This window comes from Ambystoma mexicanum, chromosome 6q (genome assembly GCF_040938575.1).
Source record: "Ambystoma mexicanum isolate Mex_15411 chromosome 6q, UKY_AmexF1_1, whole genome shotgun sequence".
Lineage (NCBI taxonomy): Eukaryota > Metazoa > Chordata > Amphibia > Caudata > Ambystomatidae > Ambystoma > Ambystoma mexicanum.
In genome coordinates this window covers 1468587219-1468612591 of record NC_090937.1, presented here as the reverse complement: position 1 = coordinate 1468612591, position 25373 = coordinate 1468587219, and the positions used below count along the sequence as shown (strand labels likewise).

General features: G+C 47.6%; 1 protein-coding gene across 1 annotated transcript in view; it reads right to left on the bottom strand.

Annotated features, from left to right (window-relative positions):
* Positions 1-25373, bottom strand: part of PTCD3 (pentatricopeptide repeat domain 3) — a 310551-nt gene that overhangs the window by 175761 nt on the left and 109417 nt on the right. Inside the window, exons 18-20 of the mRNA XM_069632175.1 lie at positions 20941-21019; positions 20767-20857; positions 8712-8797 (exon numbers count right to left, since the gene is read on the bottom strand). Coding sequence (XP_069488276.1) covers positions 8712-8797; positions 20767-20857; positions 20941-21019 — 256 coding nt within the window. The remainder of the gene's footprint in view (positions 1-8711; positions 8798-20766; positions 20858-20940; positions 21020-25373) is intronic.

Genomic DNA, 25373 nt, shown 5'->3' with positions numbered 1-25373 from the left:
GCTTTTGCAAGAACCTCTCTGCAGTTAGCCGGGATATCGTACCCTCCAAACTCTAGTGCTGCAGGAGCCAGGCCTGCAAGTTCAGCGACTCCGGGTCGTGATGAAGAATGGCGCCTCCTTCTCTGGAGAGAAGATCTGCGTCCGCCGGCAGCTTGACTGGTGGGGACGTTGACAAGTCCAGAAGGTCCAGGAACCAGATCTGCCTCGGCCACGCCGGTGCAACGAGGATCATTCTGCACCTGGACTTCTTGAGCTGGTTGATGAGATGGAGCAGCAACGGCAAGAACGCGTATAGAAACAGGCCGTCCCAAGGGAACGAGAAAGCATCACCCATGCTCCTCGGCTGCGGAAACCTGCTGGCGAACCTCTGGCACTTGGAGTTCGTCGCCGTCGCGAAAAGGTCGATCCGGGGTTTGCCCAATCGTCGAAAGAGCCGATCCACCTGGTCCTGACGCAGTTCCCACTGGTGGCACGAGCGCAGCTCCCTGCTGAGTGTGTCGGCGATGGTGTGTTTTATTCCTGCCAAGTGGAAGGGAACCAGAAACATCCCCTGGGTGACGGCCCAGTGCCACAGATCCTGGGCCTCCTTGGATAGGGCTGGGGATCTGGTGCCTCCCTGCTTCCGTATGTAGAACATTGTGGTGGTGTTGTAGGTGAAGATCCTCACCACTTTGTCCTTGAGGGACGGAAGGAACGACTTGAGCGCCCAGAACACTGCTCGAAGCTCCAGAATGTTAATGTGGAGAGACCTCTCCTCCGGGAGCCAAAGGCCTCTTGCGTGGAGATCTCCGGTGTGGGCCCCCCAACCCTCCAGGGAGGCGTCCGTCGTCACCGTCTCCTGAAACGCCGGGGTCTGAAAGTCTGTGCCTGCCGTGAGGTGCGCACGGGTACCCCACCATAGGATCGCCCGACGGAACTCCTCGTCGAGAGGGATCCTGTCTTCGAAGCAGCCAGTCGCCTGAAACCAGCGGGCGTCGAGGAACTCCTGTAGCGGACGCATCCGAAGTCTGCAAAGGGGTACAAGGTAGATGCATGAGGACATCATCCCCAGGAAGGACTTGAAGGACCTCACCCTGGCCACGTCCGTGGCTAGCAGACGTTGCACCTTGCCCAAAATGGCCTTCGTCCTCTCCTCCGACGGGGAGGCAAATTGCCCCACTGTATTGAGCTTCGCTCCCAGAAACAGTGCTACTTGTGATGGAACCAGATGGGATTTGGGGTAGTTGATGGCGAATCCCAGTTCCGTGAGCAGCCGGACGGTCCTCACTGTGTGTTCGACAGCGAGTTCTCTTGTCCTTGCACGGATTAGCCAGTCGTCCAGGTAGGGGTAGACGTGGATCCCCTGCAGGCGCAGCCGCGCCGTTACTGGTGCCAGGCACTTGGTGAATACCCTGGGTGCCGACTCTAATCCGAACGGCAGGGCTCTGAATTGGTAGTGGCGTCCCTGAACCACAAACCTGAGAAACTTTGTGTCCTTTTAGAATGGGGATGTGGAAGTAAGCATCCTCCAGGTCGGACAACGATAGGAAGTCGCCTTCCTCCAGCTGTCCCAGCACGTGCTGGAGGGTGAACATCCTGAATTTCTGTGCCTTGATGTACTTGTTTAACCGACGCAGGTCCAGGATGGGGCGCCAACCGCCTGTCTTCTTTTTGACGAGGAAGTATCTTGAGTACACTCTGGAGCCCCGGAGCCTCCTGTGGATGAGCTCGATGGCACCTTTCTTGAGCATCGCCCTTACCTCCAACAGCAGTTGAGGGACGTGATTCTCCTTCCTGGTCACGGGAGGAATGCGAGGACATCTTTTGGAATTCTAGCGAGTGCCCGTTGGCCAGGGTGTCCAGCACCCAACAGTCGGTGGAAATTGACTCCCACAGGCTGACTAACTTCGTCAGCCGGCCTCCCACTGGGGTGCTTCGGTGGGGGCCCGACGCTACGGCCAGTTCAGTCCTGCATGGGGGAGGCCTTGGCCTCCTTGACGACGATGGTGGGATCCTCCTTGCTTGCCGCGACCTCTGTAGGCCTCCTGGGACGAGGAGCGGGCCGCCTGGCGGTATGTAGAAGAGCCACCGCTGGATCCCTTGGAGGCACCCTGTCTGCCTCCGGAGCTCCGAAAGGGCTTTCGTCGTTGAAGTACCCCTAGGGTCCGGGCCGTCTCTGAGTCGGTCTTGATGGCCCGGAGCGACTCATCCACTGTCTTCCCAAAAAGATTGTTGCCGTCGAACGGCATATCCAACACTCTGGTCTGAAAGTCCTGGCGGTAGTCCGTCCCCTTGAGCCACCCTCGTCGTCGTAGGCAAACCCTGTTGCCCATCTGGCGAAATCCGGTATCGGCAATGTCCGTTGCCACAGTTATGGCGTGATCCGACGCCACCTCTCCTTCCTGAAGAATCTGTAGGGCCTCCGCTCTCGTCGTCCAGCAGGGGAGCTAACTTGAACCAAAGCTCCCTGTCGTAACGGGCCACGATCGCTAAGGCATTGGCCGCCTTAATCGTCGGCGCCGCCGACGAAATGACCCATTGTTCCATGGAGTCCAACTTCTTGCCCTCGCTGTCCGGCGGGGAAGTGGAAGTTGATGCTGCTGCACCCGCTGCCTTCCTCTTGGCCGCTGCCGAGACGACCGAGTCCGGCGTAGGCTGGGCCCTGAGGCACAAGGGGGCGGCGTCGGGGACCCGGTACTACTTCTCGTACCTTTCCCTCTTGGCAGGCGTCGTAGAAGGGTTCTTGAGGACAGCCAGCCCTTCGTCCCAGAGGTCGTCGAGCAACGGTACTGCCAGGACCGTCTTTCTCTTGGCCTCCCGTCGTTGATAAAGAAAGCCTTCCTTCTTCTGTTCCTCCGGGCAGAGTTGGAAGAGCTCGGACGCCCTGGCTATCATGGCATGAAAGGAGCCAATTTCGTCAGGCGGTGAGGCCCGAGGGGGAGGCGATGAAGGAATGTCCGTCGTATCATCACCACCATCGTCGTCGTCCGTCCCCGTATCCGTCGCCGTATCATCCCGAGGGTCAGGCGAGGGGGATGAGGGGTCCACAGGCCTTGTGCGCACGAAGGGTGGAGCGGGATGGACTCTCCTCCGCTTGTTCGGGGGGCTTCCTGACGGTCCTGGCTCAGGATCCTCCGTCGGGGTCCGTGGAAACCTCGTCCTTATCTCAGTACATAAGGATTGGATTGCCAACAAAATGGCTGCCGAGCTATCCTGAGGCTATGGCAATGGCTGCGATGGGAGGGACGGTTGCTCCACCGGGCCTTCGTCGTCGCCGCCATCCTCGCTATCTTCGATCTCCTCAGCAGGCTCCTTCCCCTGGGATCGAACTTTCTCAAACCTCTCGTTGAGGCCCTTCCCGATTTCCGCCAGATCCTCCTCAGAGGCTGATTCAGAGTCTGTAATGGCCACCGCCCCCCCCCCCCCTCTCTTTTTCCGCCAGGGTCTTCACGGGGGTCTTAACGATGGGCTGGAAAGAGTATTCCCTCCGCGGTGGCAGGGATACTCTGGGCCCAGAGGCTGTCTCCACTGGCGTAGTCTCAGCCGGCTTTGCCAGGGCCGCAGCGACCACTTCGATAGAGGCCTTCGCCAGCTGGATCAAAGCCCTCACCACCTTAGGTGCGTCCTGCGCCTTTGCCTTGGGGGGAGGGTCAGCGCCTCGCTTCCCCTCGGGTCCCTTCGAGATCGACCGGGGCCGCTCCAGCAGCTTACCTGGGTTCTCGGACTTCCTCTTCCCCGAACTAGAGAGCTGGCTTGTGGTTGAAAGTGCCTGGGAAGTCGCGCCCTGCCGGGCAGCCGAAGAGCCCGACCTGTTCGGCGCCCCCGGTCTCGCGGTGCTTGGCCTTCTGTTAGGCCCCCGTCCACGGGGCGCCCTCACAGGACTTAGAAGCTGCTCAGACTTTTTCTTTGCCTTCTCACCTGTGCCCTTCTCCAACTAGGCGGCGAGGCGGGAACGACGATCTTGCTTGGTCCGTTCCGAAAGGTTCTTGCAGAACGCAGTCGTCCTCCACGTGCGTCTTGTCCTCATGAAGGCAGTAGAGACATTGCGAATGCTCGTCCTCCTTGAAAACATTTTGTAATCCGCATCCAGGGCAGCACCTGAACAGCTTGGATCCGGGCGTCGGGCTTCCCTTGTCCTGGGCCATGTCTGTTGAGGTAGGCCGCAGATCTTCCGGAATCCTCCAAGAAGCGTAAACCCGACGAAAACTTCACCCTTGAGGGGCTTAGAAGAATTCCGAAATGGGTCCCTGTTATCTAAAGTAGAAACGGTGGAGCTTGAGGCTCGATTAAACCGAAAAAATGAGAAAATCTCCTGAAAAAGCGCGAAAACGCAGCAAAAACTCAAGAGCTAAAGCACGAGGACTCCCAACACTTGAATGTGCGGTAAAAATCTGAGGATGGCTGCCGGAGGCAGGGTTTAGGGAGAGGGTAGTCATTAGCTGGGGGCAGTAGGACCCAGAGATCAGTGATTTAAAGACAGATCAGAAACAAAACTGATACTGATTTTTTTCTTTACCGAGGATTCCCAGCCTGACGGGGAATATTCATGAGCATGTGAATCCATGCCAGACCCCATGCTGGAGAAATAGAGTTTTCCTATCAAAAAAGCGAAAAAAAACACAAAAAAGCTCAAAGAGCGAAGCACCAGGACTCCCAACACTAAAACGTGCGGTAAAAATCTGAAGATGGCTGCCAAAGGGACTTAGGTAGAGGGCAGTCGTTGGCTGGGGGCAGTATTACCCAGAGCTCAGTCATTGGTTTATAAGAGAAAGACAGTTTAGAAATGACACTGAAACTTTCTATTACAGAGAGGATTCCCAGCCTGAAAACAGGGAATAAGCATGTAAATCCATGACAGACCCACGCTGGAGAACAAACATTTTACATGAAAAGGTAGGATATGGGGCTACAGCACTCCACATAAGATGGTTTGTGCTGGACCTACAAGGAGAAAGGCAAGTAATGTCAATTTCACTTTACTATTCTTGGGAACTGTAGTGCACACAATAAAAGGTATTCAAACCTTATTAGAAACAAAGGATTCCTCAATGACACTGGACTCATGGTGCTGTGTGTCACTATACAAAAAGTCGATGCCTATGCAGTTTGTCAGAATCCAAAAAAAGTGAAAACTCCAAATCAGGTAAAAACACATGAGGTAGAAAAAGGTCCCACTAGGAGTTAAAAAAAGGCCCAAGTCCAGCAACAGAGCGGGGCGTCCCTAAGGTGGGAGGATTTTTGCACAGAAATGAAAATTCAACCTTCCCGAACACCGCCACCAGCTCCATCGTCGAAGACCGATCCTGCGCCGATTGTGCCTTCTTGGGCAGTTCAGCCTTCTCAGTCCGTGGCTTCTCCCGTAGCTTAGCCAGGTCTGACCATTTCCTCTTCAAGGGGGAGCTCAATTGCCAGCTGGCAATGGAGCCTTATGGTGAGGTCTATTGCGCCCTGTCCACCACAGGACCCGCTTGGGCAGCAACCCTGGTGGATACGGTCTTGCCACGGATGAGGCGCTCTCGAAGGACTTAAAACTGCTCTTCGGACCAGCTGGTCCTGGGTGAGGCATGATCCTGCTTGCGGCAGAGACCTAGGCGTTCAGCCATGCTGCCAATGTACTGTGCCTATCCTTCCTCGTCTTCTTGGAGAAACTAAGGCATATCTCGCATTCTCCTTCCTTGTGGTCCGGATGCAGACAGTAGAGGTATTGCAGGTGCTCGTCCACAACAAACACATTCTGCAGCCTGCACTTGGTGCAGAACTTGGAGAGATCTACCTTGCTTTCTTCGTCATGGTAGTAGGGCGCGAAGTAGGCCAGATGGTCGCACCGTTCCTTCTGGAAACTTAGATCTTTTCCATTGCGGAGCGCTGAAATTCACAGACAACGAAACCCCGCTGTCGGCAGATTGAGAAAAGATTGAGAAAAGAGCACACAGGCTCTTTTGGAAGAAAAATAGAACCATTTTCCGACTAAAAAAAAAAATAAATGTAGAAGTAGCTCGCAGAGCAAACTCGAGGACTCCCAACACTGAAGCGTGCAGTAAAAATTTGAAGAAAGCTGCCAGAGGAGAGGCTTAGGGAGAGGACTGTCATTGGCTTGAGGGGGGTGGGGCGCTACGGGGGGAGTATGACCCAGAGGACAGTGATTGGTTTAAAGGAGAAATTCAGTTTGTAAGTGAAAGTGAAACTGTCTTTTACCGAAGATTCCCAGCCTGATGACAGGGATCTTCATAAACATGTGAATCCATGTCAGATCCCACTTATGAACAAGGGTCCCATGGTGAGAACAAAAGGTGTGGGAAACAGGCTCCCACTCACTCAGGAGAACAGACAAGAAAATCCAGAGTGCAGCAAAAAGTGCTGGGGTTTCACGCGTAGGAGATTTGGAATACAAATGAAAAAATCTACCCAAAACTGTACTTTTGAAGCTTATATAGCACACCGAGCCCGGAGGCATATGGGCGCTTTCTTGGGTGATAGAACAAGTTACAAGTGTTGCACGATACTGACAGTAGTGTAGTTACAGTGCACAACACAGTTACATATAAGTGCGCTACATTGACAGAATGTGAGGGGTTTACAGGTGGACAAGTAGAGAACAAACAGGCAGCTTTCAAGTATGCGTGGTCGGAGTTGGTGTGCAGCTAGTCAGGAAGCGAGTCGTGGTGGGCTGAGCTGTTTATAAAGGTATGTTTTAAGACGTTTCCTGAAGATCCATAAAGAGTCTTGGGCTCCGAGTGAGATGGGCATGGAGTTCCAGAGTTTGCTGGCGAATATGGGGAAGCTGCTACCCCCGGCTTTTTGAAGCTTTAATCTGGGAATGTCAAGGCCATGCTGATAGGTTGCTCAAGTCGGTCTGGAACATTGGGTCAGTGTAAAGTTGTTGGTAAGGTAGGCGGGTGCTAACTGGTGAAGACATTTGTGAGTGAGGGTGAGTGACTTGAACTTGATGCGTTCCTGTACAGGTAGCCAGTGTGATCTGGGAATGTTGAGTGCAGCTATGAGGGCATTATTTTGTAAGACCTAAAGTTTACTGATGTTCTGTTTCGAGGTCCCTGCAGAAAGGGCGTTGCAGTAGTGAAGGTGCGTGAGGACTAGAGCTCGGGCCAGAGTTAGGCAGCTATCAGGGAGAGGAATTTTCTGCACGCTCCGAGTTTGCATGTGTATGCGGTGGCTGAGGTGGTAGCATTTGTTTGTTGAGGTTTAGTGTTGAGTCCAAGCGTTTTCAGCTCGGTGGCGACTTTAATTGGGTGTCCATTTATGGTGAAGGACTTGAAAAGGGGATCAAGTTATGCGATTCTGCTTTGGGAACCAATGATAACTGTCTTATGATTCAAGCAGAGACTGTTGCGCCATCCAATCTTGGATGGCACGGAAGATGGTGTTGAGGGTGATTGTGTCCTTGTCGTGGTCTCCTGAAATAGGTAGTAGGAGGCGAGTGTCATCAGCGTAGTTGGTGTAAATGACACCCAGGTCGTCAAGGAGGTCGAAGAGTGGCTTAGTGAATATATTATACAGTGTGGGTGCCACACGAATGCCACTCCACACGTGACTGGGTTAGGGGGTGCTTTGGCTTTGGGGAAGAAGACTTTCGTAGTTCTGTCACTGAGAAAGGATTTTATCTAGAGTGTGGCGTTGGGGGAAAAATTGGCTGCTAGAGAGGCGTTTACATAGAATGTTATGGTCCACCAAAATCGAAGGCAGTGGAGAGGTCTAGGAGAAGGAGCACCACTAGTTTCCCATTGTCTCTCGTGTTGTCCATTTGGATTTTTAAATCCAGTAGAGCCATTTCAGTCCCATGTCTTGGGGCGGAAGCCAGACTGGCGAAGCCCTAGGATGTTTACTTCCAGATAGTTCTGGATCTGTAGATATGCTACGCGATCAAGAATTTTTAAGGAGGAAGGGTACCGTTGTAATGGGGCGGTAGTTAGTGAGTGAGTTAGGGTCCGGTGAGTTTTTATTTTAGAAAGGGTAGTACCCATGCTTTTTTTTTTTTTTTTAGGTCAGAGGGGACAGCGTTGCCTTTGACAGAGGCGTTAATCAGGTTGGTAATGAAGGGGGCGAGTTGAGGGGCGCAATCTTTGATGATTGTCGGTGGGCAGGAGTCACCTTGGCATCTGGATGGTTTGAGGCTAAGGATAACTTTTAGTACTTCTGGAATGGAGACTCCGGAGAATTTGAATAAGGGAAGCTCCTTGTGGAGAGTGGAAGTGGCAGAGATGACTTTTGGTCCATATCGCCCAACCCTATGGGACAGTCTGAACCTGGTCTTTTTCTGTCTTCACAGCATACTGCAATCTCTAAAACTTAAAGCAGCTATAAGAGACCATAAACCCCAAACATACTATAGATGAATGAGGACTAAATAAGAGTGATTATGGTTAGTAAGTGTGCCAATTACAAAAACTAACGTTAGGGGTTCAGCTATAGGCACTGATCTGCAAACAAACTGAATCCCCAACACATGTGGATTACGAAGAGGAACTCAGTCCACTTCCATGATCCCTATTAAGATCCATACCCCTGAGCCAATCTCTGCCCTTTCTTTGGTTAGGTTTCTGAACTGCATTCTAAAACATGACATTTCTGAAGTTCAACAAAACTTAATACTGGACAAGTTTCACACATCCGACCAACACAATGGCTGCAGCCACAGAAAGACATGTGGTAACAAATACTGGGAATAGAGTATGTTAGTTTAAATGTACTTAAATGTTCCATGCATGCATGCATACCTGTGGCGTTTGTCGGTCTCTGGCCATCAGCGCCAATACTTCCTCCACTAGATCGCTTTTGTTACTGTGACCAATCTGCTTTATGTCTTATGGAGGAGAAAAGAAAACATTAGAAAAGGTGCCTTTCACTTGTTGGAATAATCCCCAGAGCCATGGTGTAATAAACTCTTGCAGTGGAGTGAGAAGGTGCTGGCAAAGTAAGAACAAGACTGATTCACAGCAAACTTAGGACAGAAAGGTTAATATAGGTAATGTTATTGGGCATTTGTTGGGCAAGATTGTATACAGTAACCCTGTGGGAGACTACTTTTTTTTATTGTTCGGCTGATAATTCAATCTTTCAATATATATCATGAAATTATTTTACACAATCAAAACAGAAAATTATTTTTCTTCAAATGCAAAACATTTTCCACAATTCATAAACAAAATTATTTCAACTAGGTAAAGTGCATTTTTCCAGACAATTTTAGCAACTACTCACAATCACGTACTTTTCAGCAATTAGTTACAGACTCATCATTTGACAGATTCATAGCCGCCATGAAATTCGTAATCGCAGATCTCAATTTATGTTTCATGTGAAATATCCTTTGCCAGGCTTCTTGCAGGTCAATGTTATAAATTTCAAAACATTTCCGAAAATATTTACTCCTTTGCTCAGATAATTCTATGCATTCAACAACAATGTGCTTACGTGTTTCATCAGATTTTTTACAGTAACGACACAAAGTAACCTCTAATTTTGAGGGATGCCATTTTACTAGTACCTCTTTAGTGCATACTATGTTAAACCTGAATCGCATGAGTTCTCCACAATGTTTTGCATTTGGTGATTTTATTAAGTATGCTTCTGGGATACCATACTGTTTTATCAAGAATAGATTTGTGCTCAAGTCTGTATACTTCATGTACCTTTCTCTGTTCATAATCCAATCAGTCTCCCAGAGTTTGGTTGTTGCTCTCATGGGATTGGATATGAATTAATCTATAGTGATTTCTGCTTTAAGGAGAAATTCATGGATTTTCAATTTCCATGAGCATATACATTTATCATTTGATGTTTGCACATAGCTTGTTAATAGCCTTAGCGGACTATTGTCATTGTCCCCTAAAGTACATTTACGTAACAGAGTGCACATCTTCCATTTATAGTTGGCATGTAGAGAGATGAGACGTATCTCAATTCTAATAAGAGAAATGGGAGTGCCGGAGGGCAAATTTAGGAGCACTTTCCAAAATCTACCTTCATTCATATCCCAGAAGGAGTCAGGTTTCCATCTCTTGGATTCAGCACCATACAGTAAAATAGGGACAGTTTTATTTTTATAATACCTCATAAGAGGATTGATAGAAAATGTACAATATCTGGCTCATGTGATGCGTGCTTGAGCTATGGGCGTGCTCAATTTATCTATTAGAGATATTTCATATGGCAAATCTGAGAGGGTGTTTACGCTGCAGATTTATGCCATTTCACCTTTTTACAACCATGTTTTAGAGACCCAAATTGGACTGTTTTCTTTTCATTTATGGAGAGCATGTTAGTCTTAGCATATTCACCAAGAGCTTCTAAAATTCTGCTTAGGCCTGCCGGGGTCTTTGAGATAAGGCCAAGGTCATCTGCATATAGAAGCCATTTAAGCAAGTGATTTCCACGTTTTGGACAGTGTCGCTACATCCAAGAAGCTCAGGCCCAGATCATGGATGAAAAAGTTGAAATGGGCTGAAGAAAGGATACACCCTTGCTTCAGCCCTCGAGATGTTTTTGGGGGGTTGTTAAAAGATCCTCTATGTTCATTCTGATCTGGACAGTTGTCTGATCGGGGGATTGACATCCATTTCAATATCTTCCATGGACAGTTGTTGATCATTTGTTTCTTGAACAGCATTTCTCTCGGGACAGAGTCAAACGCGGTTCTGAAATCTACAAAGGCCATGTAGATTGGTTGATTATATTGATGATTTGCGGCTATTAGTGAGTTTATGGCAAGACGAGTGACACTGGTTCCTAAACCCGCATGAAGCCTGTTTGATGAGGGTTCCTCAAGTTGTTTTTTGTTAGCCATTCATTAAGATCACGCAAAATCAATCTAGCAAATATTTTACCAGGACAATCCAATAAGGCTATTGGCCGATATGAATTAGGTGCCATTCTGACTCCCTTCTTATACAAAGGTATAATTACCGACTTTCCACGAGTTGGGAATATGTCCTTTCAGCTGGACTTGGTCAAAGATCTTTGCAATGATTGAGGCCCAACGTTCAGGATGATTCTCGAGCATATTGTCGTCAAGACCATGGGGTCCCGGAACCCGTTATCGACTTAGATTAGCTATAAAAAAAGAGTAAATCTCCCTTATCTAAGTTTATCACATAGGACTCCTTGATTGAGTCAAAATTATTCTGCAATGATAGAAAGGGGAACTGGTAGATCTGATTATCATAGTTTACCCATGTATGCTCTGCAATTGGATTAATTTGGACTGAGGATTGATTACCCAAAGTAGATCAATTCATCAAAGCCCAACTCGCCGCAGTGGATTTAGATGCTATTTGATTTAGCATTAGCTCACTATCCTGTTGGTATTGGATAGATTACCTGCCTCTTATCCAGTTCTTGTATGAGCGCTTTAGTGATTTTGTTCCGGTTAACTTTACGGGCAACGGCAGGTCTTTGAGTTGGCGGATGTTATATCGTAGTGTTTTCACATGTTTTAAAAGTGGATCAAAGGCATGTAGATGTTTAATTTTATAAAAAAGATTTGCCTGTTATGACATGTGCAAATCTTTGCATTGCTGTGATGTAGCAGAGCCCAGGCTGATTCATACTGAAATCAAGGTCTTCTAGTGTTTGTTGGGACCATCTTAACCGATTTTGCCCATCATTTACAAGGAGAGAACCCTTATACTGTTCATCTTGTTTCTGACTATTAGTGAGATCCCATGACCAAGACAGACAATTGCTTGTGGTCACTTCTCACTGTAGGATTTATAGTTCTGGATGTTATCAGATTAAGAAATGCATGATTTGTGAAAATATAGTCCAGGGTCTCCTTGAACGGACCACAAGTCCAAGTATGTTGGGATGGGACATCTCCTTGTATTGCTCCATTTAGCATAACAAAATGCCTTTGGTTCATTAGATTGTACCATCTAGCTTCTTCCGATGTGTCATCATTTGAACGAGAAGATAGTAGATGAAGATTTAAAAATCACCCACAATCATGATGTTAACATCTTTCTCTAGTGCAATTCCTTCAAGGATCGTGTCCATGTGGGCAAAGAAGATGTCAGGCAGAAGACTGATCGGACCCCAGTAAATGTTAATTATGAACATGCAGTGAATTTCTTTTTGGATTTTAACAATTTGGATATAAGGTGTAGGAGAGGAGTAGAGGAGGACTTAAAGTGCCTCGAGTTTAGTGGCAACTAAGAGGCCAGCCATCGGGCGGCCTCAAGATGGTCTTAAAGCAGGAGTTGTCAAAACCTTGAATCCATTACAAATTGTGCTGTCAACCAGCCAAGCCTCCTGGAGAGCAACTAGATCGTAGAGATGTAAGTCACTTTCCTTGGCATTGATGAAGTGACGGAAGCTTCGAGTGTTCTAGGAGACAAAGTTGATTGTCTCTTTTGTATGTCATTGTTATGCCTGGTTTGGATAGTGTGTCGGCCCGCTTTGAACATTTGTCCCACAATTATTAGTACTTTGAGAGGTATTTGAGGGATCAGTGCCATAAACTCATGTTTTTTTTTATAGGGGCAAGTTCATTTTGGTTTTTATTCATGCCTTGATTTTCTTGAATTATGATGAAGCCAATATCAAATAGGGCAGCTCTTTCCCCCCCAAATGGTTAGCTAAGACTCCAGATCGAATGATCATGCACGCATTTGTAAGATCGGAGTTGTCTGAAATTCAATTAGATCAAGATCTGTAGTGGTGACCTCTTTGAGGCTTGGAATTTTTCTGCAGATGTTTAAAATAGTTGCACGATTTAAGTCGTATTTTGGAAATGGATGCATGACATTTAATCATGAGTCGATGGTTTAAGAACTTTTGTTGTCCCGTGGGACCAGATGCTGCTTTATTCTTAAGAACTGTGTTCCATACTAGAGTTCTTTGTTTGAGGGCAAGAAGTTATGTCCAGTAAGGATGACTTCAAGGTTTTCTCTTTACTGTGGGCTAGTGAGAGCACTGGTCCTTTTAGGTTTGGCTCGTATGAAAGTACAGCAAGATGTAATATATTAGGGTCCACTAGTCCTCCGACTAGGGCTTGTTTAGATTTAATATATGCAGCCACTGATTTCTGTATTTCATCACTCATCTGCTCAGTAATCAAAGTTGAACATGTACTGTCAAGTGGAGTGGCAGGGGCACGATTAACCAACGTTATTTGTGATGTTTTTCCATTTTTTGCTTCAGTACGACTATGTTCTTGTGATAGTCTGACTAAGTCATCCAATGGTTGATATTCCGTGGGATTGGGGATCAATTGCTTCCCCGATTTATCACTTATCTGCCTTTGTGTTTTGATTAAATCAGCAATGCTCAGTTTTTTCTTAAGATCAAGTTTTGTTCCGGGAGCTGGTAAGATTTTTTAAGAAGAGTTGTTTTGGACCGAGCCATATTTCTAATATTGCTTACATTTCTCTTCTCAGTGCATTTTGCTTGACTTTGGCTATCACTGTCTGTGGAAGGCGGTGTCTTTATTAAGGATACTTTTGATGGCAGTATAGTTTGCACTTTTAAGTCAAAGTTATATGGTGTTTTAATAAATTGTGCACTTCCTTAACAAGGGGGTGCATTTGGATGACTTGTCAGCTCAGAGGGTAAAGGAACCTGCGTATGACATTGTTCATTCACCCTCTGGGTGGGTGCTTGCTCAATGACTACCATTGATGGTGCTAGTGTGCCTTCAAATGATTAGGAATCAGTTTGAGTAGCTATTGAGCATTGGCTACAATGCTTAAAAATTCCATACGTGTCTGGATCCTGATCGTAAAGAGTTTGTCATTAGGTGGATTTTTAGCCAGGGCTATTTGCGTTAACATGACAGTTTGATAATTGATTTTTTGATCAACAGCCTCATATAGGCAAGCTAGAGTCAGCAGAGCGGTGTTCATCGCCGCAAGAGAATGGTTTATTGAGGCCTTGTTTATAGTTGTAATTCATGCTGAGCTGCAACGGAGCACTCCCTAATTGGCTGAGGTTTTTCAGTTGTCAACTCAGGTGCTAATGCTGCTTTTTCTACGAAGCTCAGTGTAATAATAGTGCTGATTCAATCGTGGCATCAGATATCACCACTTCAGTCTCAGCACTGACTCCACCCCTCTTGAATTGTGTAAAGCAACAATTTCAGTGTTAATTCGATTTTCAACTATAACCATCGATTTACATTTTGTTGTTGGCTCACCCGTGTGAGTGGATCGTGTTTCAGTAACTTTCCCATACGAACAAATGTCATTCCCCATTTACACTGCTCGATTCTGTGATTTATTTAAATGATGATGTGCTCGGGGATTTCTGTATGACCGAGATGCCGGAGCCACCAATATTTTTAATTATTGCCATTTTTGATTTTATTGAGTATTTTCTGTATGACAATCCGCTGGTGTTCCACACGAGTTGCTGCGGTAATGTGTTAATGGGGAGAGTACACAAGCGGAGAGCAGTGCTGGTCTAGCTCACTTGAAGATGGTATTTAGCGTAGTTGCGGCAGCAGCAGAAAATCAGTTACAAGCTTCAAAGCAAGGGGGAAATGCCAATTTACACACATGGTGCTGCGGTAATGCGTTAATGGGGTGAGCACACAAAGCAGTGCTCGTCTGGTTCACTTAAAGATTGTATTTAATGTAACGGGCTTCAAAGCAAAAGAAAAAAGCCACTTTGCGGCAATAGGCAAGGCTGAACTCATGCATTTTTTTCTCCCTTCTACAATCACTGTCTAAAAGTTTGAAATGCACAGCTAGCCATGGGGTTCGGCCCATATCAAATTTCCGGTGACAAGTCTGTAATCACACACTGTCTGCCGCTCAGATCAAAAATCTATAGTTAGCCTCGTTAAAGTTTGAGAGACACACCGCCTATGCGCGGGTATTGCAAAACAAATGTTTAGCCACGTTAAAGCAGTGTGAAACGGACACTAGTAACTGCAAAATTATTCAAGTGATGTCTTGTGATTAAACCAATGCTGATTTACACTCAGTAGTTACGAGTGTGAGTATCTCAAGACGGAATTGAATACACAATTAAAAGCTAGAAAGCATGGGACAACAGGTTAACAACAAATGAATAAAGCAGCCTCACCAGACCCAATGCAGTCCAAGACAGCCACAGAGAGCCCTTTCAAAACAGGGCTTCCACAAACAGCGCATACAGTCCTGTCCTCTTGGAATTACGTAAGGAACAAGTTAGTTACTTACCTGTAAACTGTTCTCCAGCATGGATTCACATGCTCCGGAATAAAGAATATATGGCAGTACACATGCACAACCACAGGAGGTGGCAAGGTTCAACATTAAGCATATCTTAACTCCTCACCAGGCTCACCAAGCAAACAGGTTGCACAGCACTGCTTGGCAGACTCTGGTCTCCTCCCTGTAATCCGTCGACGCAGTAGAACTTCGTGAAGGTGTGCGTTGACCATGTAGCAGCCCTGCAGATGTCAAGCAAGGGCACACCAGACAGGAAATCCGTCGTCGCAGCGATCGCTCTGGTAGAATGGGCTTAGACGGCCAGGCAACGGTCGTTTGTCAACCAGCGACAATGAGTGATGAAGCCAGAGAGCCACCAGGGGATGGAATCCTTTGAAAAGGCCGTCCCATGGTTCACTAGTGCGGGCTACAAAAATTCAGCACTCGAGCGACATCCAGCGAGTGCAAAGTCCTTTCAGCCGGCTGTGATGCTGGAAATGCATCAGAGTTACAGGGCCTCCGTATCCTTGTCCTTTGCTGCTTTTTATCGTGTGTTCTGTCGTGTTTTCCGTGCAGGAGTTCATGTGGCACTCCTGGCGGTGCAGCTCCCCTTTGGTTTGGTGTACAGACCCATGGGATCCCTATGGCACCCATGGGTGGGGGTACAACCCTGTGCCCCTAGTGTATGTTTTTGGGCACCTGTGTGTGGCCCACAGAGCAGGGTACGGGCTGGTGGCAGCTCTGTGCTGAAATGACTGGTACCCCGAGTGTCCTCCATTTTGGGATGCCCAGGCCTAGTCATTGGAATCGGTAGATTCCTGGTGGAGACAAGATGGCCCCCGTGGCCTCTTGCCTTCCATCGCATGTTACTTTGATCTTCCCGAAGTCCCGGGAAGCCCTCACTGTCCCTTCCCCCTGACTGGCTGTTGGGTGGAAATTCCATATATGGTAGTGTGGGGACGTGCCGACCAGACTGGCTGGAGCCATCCCAGCGATGTGGTTACACCTGTGGCTCGGACCTGGGTGAATGGAGTGTGTGACGAATATACACTTCTTGTTGTGGATGTCTGGTTTCTGGTGTTTGACACAATTACTGAGACAGCCCAGCCCGAAACTGGTATGAATGCAGTGTGTAGTGTTGAATGGCGTAGTACTTGTCCGAATCCAAATTCGGAGTTGAGTGTCTGAATGGAGAAGAATTGTTACGCTCACCTGGTATCCACAGGGACGCCACCCAGCCGTAGGGACTCTGGTATCCTTCTCTGCGGTTCCCAGGTGTGACCAGCGGCGAAGTTCTGCCTGGAATACAGGTGGGCAATGTTCAAGACTGGGCAACTGGGGTAAGCAACTCCCCACCACCTCGTATGCCCGCAGCCCCTCTGGACCTCTCCTCACCTTGTTAATTCAGGTGTGCTCTCCATCCTGCCTTCTTGGAAGGGGCGTGTTGTCCTTTGTGGGCGAATGCGATCTAGTTACTTCACTGATGCCGGCCCGTTTTGAGTCCTTCAGGTAGGTCTTATTGCTGTTGTATATTGTTGTTATTCTTGCATGCCTTTCTTGGTTTAAATAATGTCTTTTTCTCTTCCTTAGGTGCGCAGAAGTCCAATGTGATGCATTGGCTGAATTGGGTCTCGCCGGTAAATGATGGCGTATTAAGAGCGCCTTGATGGTAAGAAGGCGATATGCGCAGCGCTATGATGCCTTGCCTTTGCTAACCTGTTGTCTTTTCTTTCCCATAGATTGCGGTGCTCATCCGGTGTATGAAATCCCGAGGCGATGCTGGTCGAGGGGCGACTTGCGAGGTAAGCTTTTCGGCACAATTCGTTCTGTTGTAAAAGTGTCCAATGTCTTGTTTCTTCCTTTTTTACAGATCTGCCGGTCCGGGAGACGTGCTGATCCTAGGATGCTGTTTGCAGGAGCTGTGGGCAGCTAATGATGAAATTACAGGTAAGCTGCTCCTGTTAACCATGTCCTTTTGTCTCTTTACAGATGCTGTTCTTCCGAGGTTCGCGGGTACAGCTGAACACGATGAGCGTCACATTGCAGGATTGCAAAGTAACGCGAAGCGTGTTATCCAAGTCGGGTGTGGTTTAAATAGCTTCAAGAAAGTAGTCCAGGTAACGTAGTTCCTAGGCTACCACAACTAAAACACTATACCGCATAGCTTGGTTCCAAGGAGCCAAGCTATGTGGATGCCTCCATGTTGGCTGGCACTTGAAATAAAGTAGTTCCCTAAACACAAGTCCTTATTAAGTGCTCCCGTTGCCCAAGAACTTTCGATCCAAGGACGCTCTCGTCTGCATCGCCGCCCGCCATATACCACCAGAGAAGGCCAGCCGTCGATGCACCGAGGAGCATCCGCCGGTGGGTTTCCTGCCACCCAAAGACCACAGAGACTCCGACGACTCTACGCCCTTGCTGGGCCACAGTTCTTCAAACTCTGCGGTCCAGAACTATCAACATTGAGGTGCCCCGCATGCCTCTTCCTTGCAGGACGTTTACGCTTCCCCGTCGACTAGCACTGCTAGGACAGAAGCTGCCACTTCACCGCCGTAGTTCACCCCGTTCTTCGCCAGACATTCGACGACCCGTGACTCCTGCCTTAAAGGGAGGGCACTCAAGAAGGGCCGTCGATTCCCTGACGAGGACCGCTACAACACCAGGTACTTTGGGGTTGTTGAACAATTGGAAAGACTCGTGTGAACAATATATGGACTGGGCTTGTGATATATCTTTATTCTACAGGTTGCCCAGGTGTGGGGTTTGGGGGGGAAATCTCCACACAGAAATGTGTCTAGAGATAGGGGCCAGTATTCTGCAAATTGTTCTAACCAACTGCTTTCCTCACATCTATTGTTGCGTTTGAATATTGTTCCTACGGGGGAAGTTGTGTCCAAAAGGGGATGGGAAATCTCGCAATCGCATTGTGTAGTGTTTGTAAAGTTCCATCCAATCAATCACTACACCATCTACTAATGGAGTGTGAAGGTACCTGGGCAGTGAGGTCATTAGTTTTTGCCGCCTTTGGAGTGTGCTATGCCAGGTTTTTGCCCAACATGTTCTGGGAGAGCAATTTCTGGCCATGACAGTGCATTGGTCCAGGTCCTGGAAATATCTATCATCCATACCCATCATCCAGTGATGTATTACAACTGTGCAGCTGTTTATTATAAAGGTTATTACATCTTTTTTTTGGTTTTATTTGTTCATGCAGCTGTGTCTTGTGTTCCTCTAGGCCATCTTGGTCATTCTACTGTGGGCGGGTTCGTTAATGGGTGAGACCATCCAGTTACTCATCTTTGTGCAATTCATTGAGTCATTTTTATTCTTTTAATTGTTTTAAAATGAGTATAATTTATTTTTTGTGCATTTTAGGTTTTCAGGGCTAAGTAGTGTTAATTATTGTGAGGGACACAAGTCATGTAAACTTAGTGTATTCTTTTTATTGTCCTGTCACATCTATGTTCTGTCTTTCGTGCCCCTGTCTCTGCACCCCGAAACTTGCGAGTGACCGGCACATTACAAATAAAATAAATTGTCTCTTTTTATCTTGCCTTTTTCATACTTTGGGTATCGATTGTATTGTGTTTTGTAAAGGTTTACAACCATATACAAATAATAAGTCAAGTAGGGGCACTTGCAGACAGATCATGGATCTCACCTACTCTCCAGGCAGAGGTGATGGCCATGAGGAAAGCTATCTTCCATGACAGGAACCTGAGCGAAGCTAGATGCATCGGCTCCAATAGGGCCCCCATGAGCCTAGTCAGCACCACGTTCGAGTTCCCACGCCAGGGCATGCGCCTCACCAGCAGGAACAAACGGCACAGTCCATTGATTAACTCCTTGACTAGACTGTGAGACCAAAGAGAAGACTGTCGCAGAGACCTGGTGTAGTGGGAGACAGCCGCCAGATGCTCGAGTGCACCAGCCCCAATTTAGCCAACGACAACAGGTACGGCAGGACGAGGTGCCGTGACCAGCACCAAATTGTGAATAGCAAATCGGGTTTGCATGTGAATCCATGCCAGTGAACAACAGTTACAGGTAACCAACTTATTCCTTCTCCAGCATGGGGTCCGGGATGGATTCACATGCTCATAAAGAAAGAATACATAGTAGGCACAAAACTCAAAATCTTCCTCCTTGTGCGTAGGGTAAAGGCAGTAAAGACACTGGGAATGTTTGTCTGAGAAAACATTCTGTAAACCACAGTTGGATCAAAGCTTGAAAAAGGGGGGTGGAATCCTTCTCCGACATGGTGAACGCAGCGTAGGCCTGAAGAATCTTCTGGAAGCCTCCACGAAGAAACTCACGAAATCCACCCTCGAGGGGCGCTGAAGAATCTGAAAAACTGGTCCCTGTTAATCGGAAGGTTGATTGAGGGAGCATAAGGCTCTATTGACCGAAAAATAAGAGTAAATCTCTTCCAAAAAGCGAAAAAACGCAATAAAAGATTGAGAGCCAACCACGAGGACTCCAACACTTGACCGTGTGGTAAAAAATCTGGAGATGGCTGCCAGAGGAGGGGCTTAGGTAGAGGGCTGTCTGTCATTGGCTGGGGCAGTATGACCCAGAGCACAGTGATTGATTTATAGGAGAAAGTTTAGAAACAAAACTGAAACTGTTTTTTAACTGAGGATTCCCAGCCTAACGGGGACTATTCATGAGCATGTGCATCCATGCCAGACCATGTTGGAGAAGGGTACAAGAACTATTCTAGAGGGAAGACGACAAAGTTATTAGTTTAACATGAACTCCACGTTTGTTCCAGATGTCAACCTTTCCTCCCTCCCCTGCCCCACCCGCAGCTTCAAGTAAACCTTACAAGCAGACCCTATTTTTAGGTTCCTTTAAAGCATAGTGCTGTGTAAATGTTGTGGGTGACTAGGACAATATCCCAATAGGTTGACCAATATGATGCAATACTTGGCAACTCGATAATACAACACAGCACTAGTATAGTCGTGTGTAGGTAACACACTATACACATCTTGCAAATGTACTGCTTTTATGAACTGTTGGTACATTTCTAAAAAGTCACCTTTGAAATGCTGCACTGTATGGACTAAACAGGCTGAATTGAGTGACTACCTGTCACCACTGGACATGTCTTGCTATTTAAAATATGTACTTAATATTTGAAATACATGTACTCTTGTTCTACATAACTTACCAAGTTTGTGACTAGGTTTATTCTATTTTTGTCTCATGTTTAAAAAATTCTTTTCATGTTTAATTTTTGGTATTTACGTTGAGTCACCAATGTTTGAAACTTGCGACCTAATTAATAAAGGTCACTGAAACTGTTTTCTCTCCAGGATTTGTATTCGTACTTTCCTCCAATGATACATACTTACATAGATGTATTAAACTTCAATATGGAGATGTGTTAAAACTGTCACTACAATAATTCAATGCAGTACAAATGCTCGACAGGACAGGACAACCCCCCTGTACAAAATATCTATCCAGCCTTCATGTCCTGCCCGACAATAGGCTATCCCTCATGTTACAAATCAAGTAAACTAGTAGCAGATAAGTGGACATGGTATGCATGTTACAAAATAATTATTTACTGCTGGACCAATAAAAACAATTAGGTCAGTACACAATTTGAAACAATACAAAGCATATTAACCTTTCCAGATTTGAGGGATCAACTCCAAACGGTTGTCTGTATCGAGGGCCTGTAGGAGATCCAACATCCCTCTGGAATTAGGGTAGTAGAGCTGATTAGGAAAACAGACAGGTCAGAATCTTCAACGTATTAAAATGTTAGCATGCTCCCAACCACAGGTGGTCAGCTCCTTACCGAAGGGATCAGTTGTTTGTACCACTTCCATACAACATCGATATTCTCCATCAGGCATATTAGATTAAAGAATCTTCCACTAAAAGGAGAAACATGGGGAAGTTGACAAAGCCAAACTTTACGAGGACTAAATAGTTAATCAATGAAAACAAACAATATGAAAACCAAAAGACATGCCCCATTAATGCAGAGCAGATTTTACTGAGCTCCTAGAGCCTGCTCTGAAGAGAAATAGATCCCATTACCAGCACTCATACCCTAGTTTCTAGTACTATTGTACCCCTATATTCCTAAATGGCGTGCTGCTTAGGAGGGTACACCTCAAATGTCAGTGGGGAAGATTTACATATCGTGGGGCTTGAATGGAAAATACTCATTTTGAATTCTGCTGCAAAGCACTACTACAGCGGTTGCAACATCAGGCATGTGTTACTGGATAAGACTACCCACAACAGGTAAGGACTTTTCCGCTAGACCTGGTTACTGCAACACAGCCGTAATCTTTAATCCAGAAACCAGTGGATTAAAACTCGAAGCACTATCACATACTTTTATATGGAATACTCCCCAGAGTTGACCCTGTGGCAATATAGGTTGGCCTTCTATACATCTGTCCACTAGGTCAGAGTATAGAAAATAAGTCCCAACAGCTCCCTATATGTGTTCCAGCAATAGGAATTGGCAAGTGGTATGGGCAAACTCCCAACCACACAAATTACATTCAGCCTCACAGGATGCACACCAGGCTTAAGGTAAGTAATACCCAAGCCCACACAGTGGCTTAGGAGAGAAGATGAGCTTCAGAGTGGATGCCTTCAGGTTACAGCAGCACAGGACCCGGTTCCCAGAACTGGTCACTGAGGGGGAAACTTGCAGCAGCAGTCTGAGGAGGCTTCCAGCAACGGATACTTCAGATTCTCACAGCTGTGTGGATCTGGCACTTTGTTTACAGCAGCCAGATTAAGGACAAATATCACAGTCACATTATCTTCCCTCTCTCGGTCCTGCACTCTGTTGAGGGGACTAGATCAAGTAGGCCACCAGACTTCAGAAGGTCATGCACCGCACAATGGCTCGAAGTCAGAGTATTGGGGTATTGCAGCCCAGCAAGGTCGCAGCACGTCGTGGGATGGCTCAAAATGCAGGTCTTAAGACTAGTGACTCTTACCAGCTCTGGGTAGGAGTTGAGGCATTTGGGATCCCAGGTCGATTGGAAGGAACGTTGCAGCAGGCTACGGTTGCACAGCAGGCTCTTAAATCGCTGGCAATTGCTACAGCCGTCTTTTCTTAATCTTCCTCTTTGGTTTCATCTCCAGCGGTCGGCTTGTCAGCAGCTTCCAGGTTCAGAGTATTTATCAGGAACTACAGCACAACTTCTGCAATCTCTCCCTGCAGTTTACAAAAAGGGGTGGTCTGGCTGCCAACCCCTCATTCCACGCCATTGGGACTAGGTTCCTGTCAAGCAAGGTGAAAGACAAAGGGCTGAAGAGGTTTGGACTCCTCCCTCAATTCAGACACTCTTGAGCATTGGTCGGGGGAATACGAAGGATTGCTGAAGACAAAACTTCCACTGAAGTCGTTCCCGCCTAGAATGGCAGGGGAAGACCTCAGAAACAAGGATATTAAAAAAGTCAAAAAAGGAACCCACCATTCTAGCAAAATGTTGGCCCTTCTGTGCATTACTGATGCTGATTTAACAGCATGCGAGTAATAGACTAAAAGTCATAAAGGTGAAGGCAATGCCACAAAAATGTTAAGGGGATGCATTGTATCTCCCCCCCCCCCCCCCCCCCGAGCACTTCACATAAGGTGGGAGAGCTGGCTAGCTATATAAAATGTAAAGAGGGATTAAAATCACCCTTCACCACTTGATAACAGTAGTTAAGCCAAGTACATTAAAGAGAAATTAACAGGGAAGCCCAAAGGGGCAACCCTGCCCAATCCCGACAGTTTTAAGAAACTAACTCCAATCGCACACTATGGAGAGACATAAAAGTCACCCACAAAAGCAGTAAAAGACTAGGTGAGCGGAAAAAGATGACCACTCACCTAGGGACAAGGTAAAGTAATTACCAAGTCCAAGCAAAAGGTTCTGGGTCGACAGGTCAGGAAGATTTATCACAAATATGAAAATCTAACCCAGCCACCCAGACCTGGAACGGTAGCAGTGCCAAGAAGGAACATACAAATGAAAAATAGCGTTAAGACTAGGGCTGGATCGGCCACCGGGGGGCGCGGGGATGAGCCAACTTCTCTGCATTGCTCCGGCACTGTTGGGACTATAAGGGACCTGAGCTCCCCCTTACCCCCTACAATGTCCAGAGGACCCCATCGGGTGCCCCAACACCCCCAGCTCAATCGGGTGAAATTTGAGGCTAAAACTCCAAGGCAATCTGGAGAGATCGAAGAAAAACCACTGGAGCCACCAGCCCTCCTGAGCCATCCCCCAGCCGCACACGAAACAGCATGAGAAAAAAAAAGCGATTAGGCAACTCCTGCCCCCATGCCCCCTTCCCCCGCCTTATTTGTAGAGGCCCACTGACGTGCTGGTGGCCCTGGCCCCCGGGCCCACAATCATCATAAGACCCCCCACCTCCCCCCCCCCCCCCCCCCAACACCTGAGCCGGAGCTCCACCAGCACGGCACGAGGAAACCCCAAGAGGGCTGCCTTGCAAGTAGCACAGCCGACAACATCTGTGGGGCAACCGCAACCTTCCAACACCGAGCCAAGGTGAAAGACACTTGGACCCCCTCATGGTGGATACACACAACCCAAAGAGCCTCAAAGCAAGAGTAGGCAAACACCAAGTTAAGACCTATTCATAGTCGTGCCACCAGCCTCCCCTTATCTTGCTAAGGGATGACACAAGCAAGGAGGGGGGCCCTTGAGAGGATGCCCAGGGAGAATCTGCAGGGCTTCAGACTAGCCCACCAATCCAATTGTGCATCAGACAGGGCTTAGGCATGGCCCGGACCCATCCAAACGTCCATTAAGCTGAGGCCTCCATCAGGTGGGAGAGGATGAGAACCCTCAATGAGGAGGAGTGAAAGCCCCATGTGGCTATAAAAGGAGGCGCTCTGGGGCCCAAGGACAGTAAAACAAGTGAAATCGGACCCAGACAAACCCAAAGAGGGGCCCCCACCACCTGCACCAAGCATCTCAAAATGTGGCGACTTGTCAGTGAGAACCCCATGTGGCTGTAGAGGGAGGCGCTTCTGGGCCCTGGGACAGTAAAGCAAGTGGAGGCTGCACAACAAACCCAAAGGGGGCGTCCCCACCACCCACGCCAGGCTCCTCAAAATGTGACAACCCACCAGTAAGCAGCAGCACATAATCTAACAGGGTGGTGAGTCAGGCCCAGGATAGGGCCAAATTATCCAGAAGCGCACCCTCTCATCCATGCAAGCCCAGACCACCACTAACCCCGAACAGCCCAGGAGGCTCCACACCCAACCCATCCCCTGGAGGGGTACTGCCTTCTACCGCATAGCTGGTCAGCCCGGATGCGCTGGAAGGTGGCGTTGCAGGAATTTTACTACCAGGACAGCTGAACACAAACGGTCGCGACCACCAAGGCAATGGCAGACTAGGCAGATTACTTCACGTCCACCAAAAAAATACATTGCAGTGCTAATGCAAGAAATTTGGGAAATGTGGGCCGACATAGGGCATAGACTCGAAAAAAAATGGACCAACGAGTGGACAAGAAGGATCAGAAAGTGGATGATTGACGATAGACTCCAAGGTTTGGAGGCCAACCAATCCTCGGTGGATATTCTTGAAGCACAGATTGACTGCCCTGAAGAGAAAGAATGAGGAAAAGACCATCAAAATGGACGATTTTGAGGACAGGGAGCGGAAAAACAACCTCAGGATTTTTGGTCTGCCAGAAGTGGAGGTGGAGCGACATTAGCCGAGCCTTCAAAGGAATGAGCAAACAACGAACCCACTATTGACAAGCGCACACGGCCGGTTGTAGAGCTGGAGGATCACCCTCCGTCCTGGTACACTTTAACTACTATGCGGAAAAGGTAACGATACTAGAGGAAGCCCGAAAGTCCTCTGATCACATACAATAATGCAACAATCTCAATCTTCCAAGACCTCTCATTTACCCTGGCCAGGAGACCGATGTGTGCTCTGCTGACACTATGGTTGAAAGAAAAGGGGTTACGATACCGGTGGGGCTACTGATTCCCTTTGACCTTCGAATACAAGTGCCAGCAATCCAAACTGATCTTCGAAGATGCTATCAAGGGAGCGATTTGTGAATACATTGAAAGACCGAATGACCAGGAGGAGGTAGGGGTGTGGGCAGAGGGAAGGGGGAGATCATGGGAGGGGGGGGGGGGGGGCCAAGAGGGGAGGGACCCGGGGAAAGAAAGGTAGGGTTCAGTTAAGTGGTTTCAGGGAATTGGAGTTTACAGTTCTG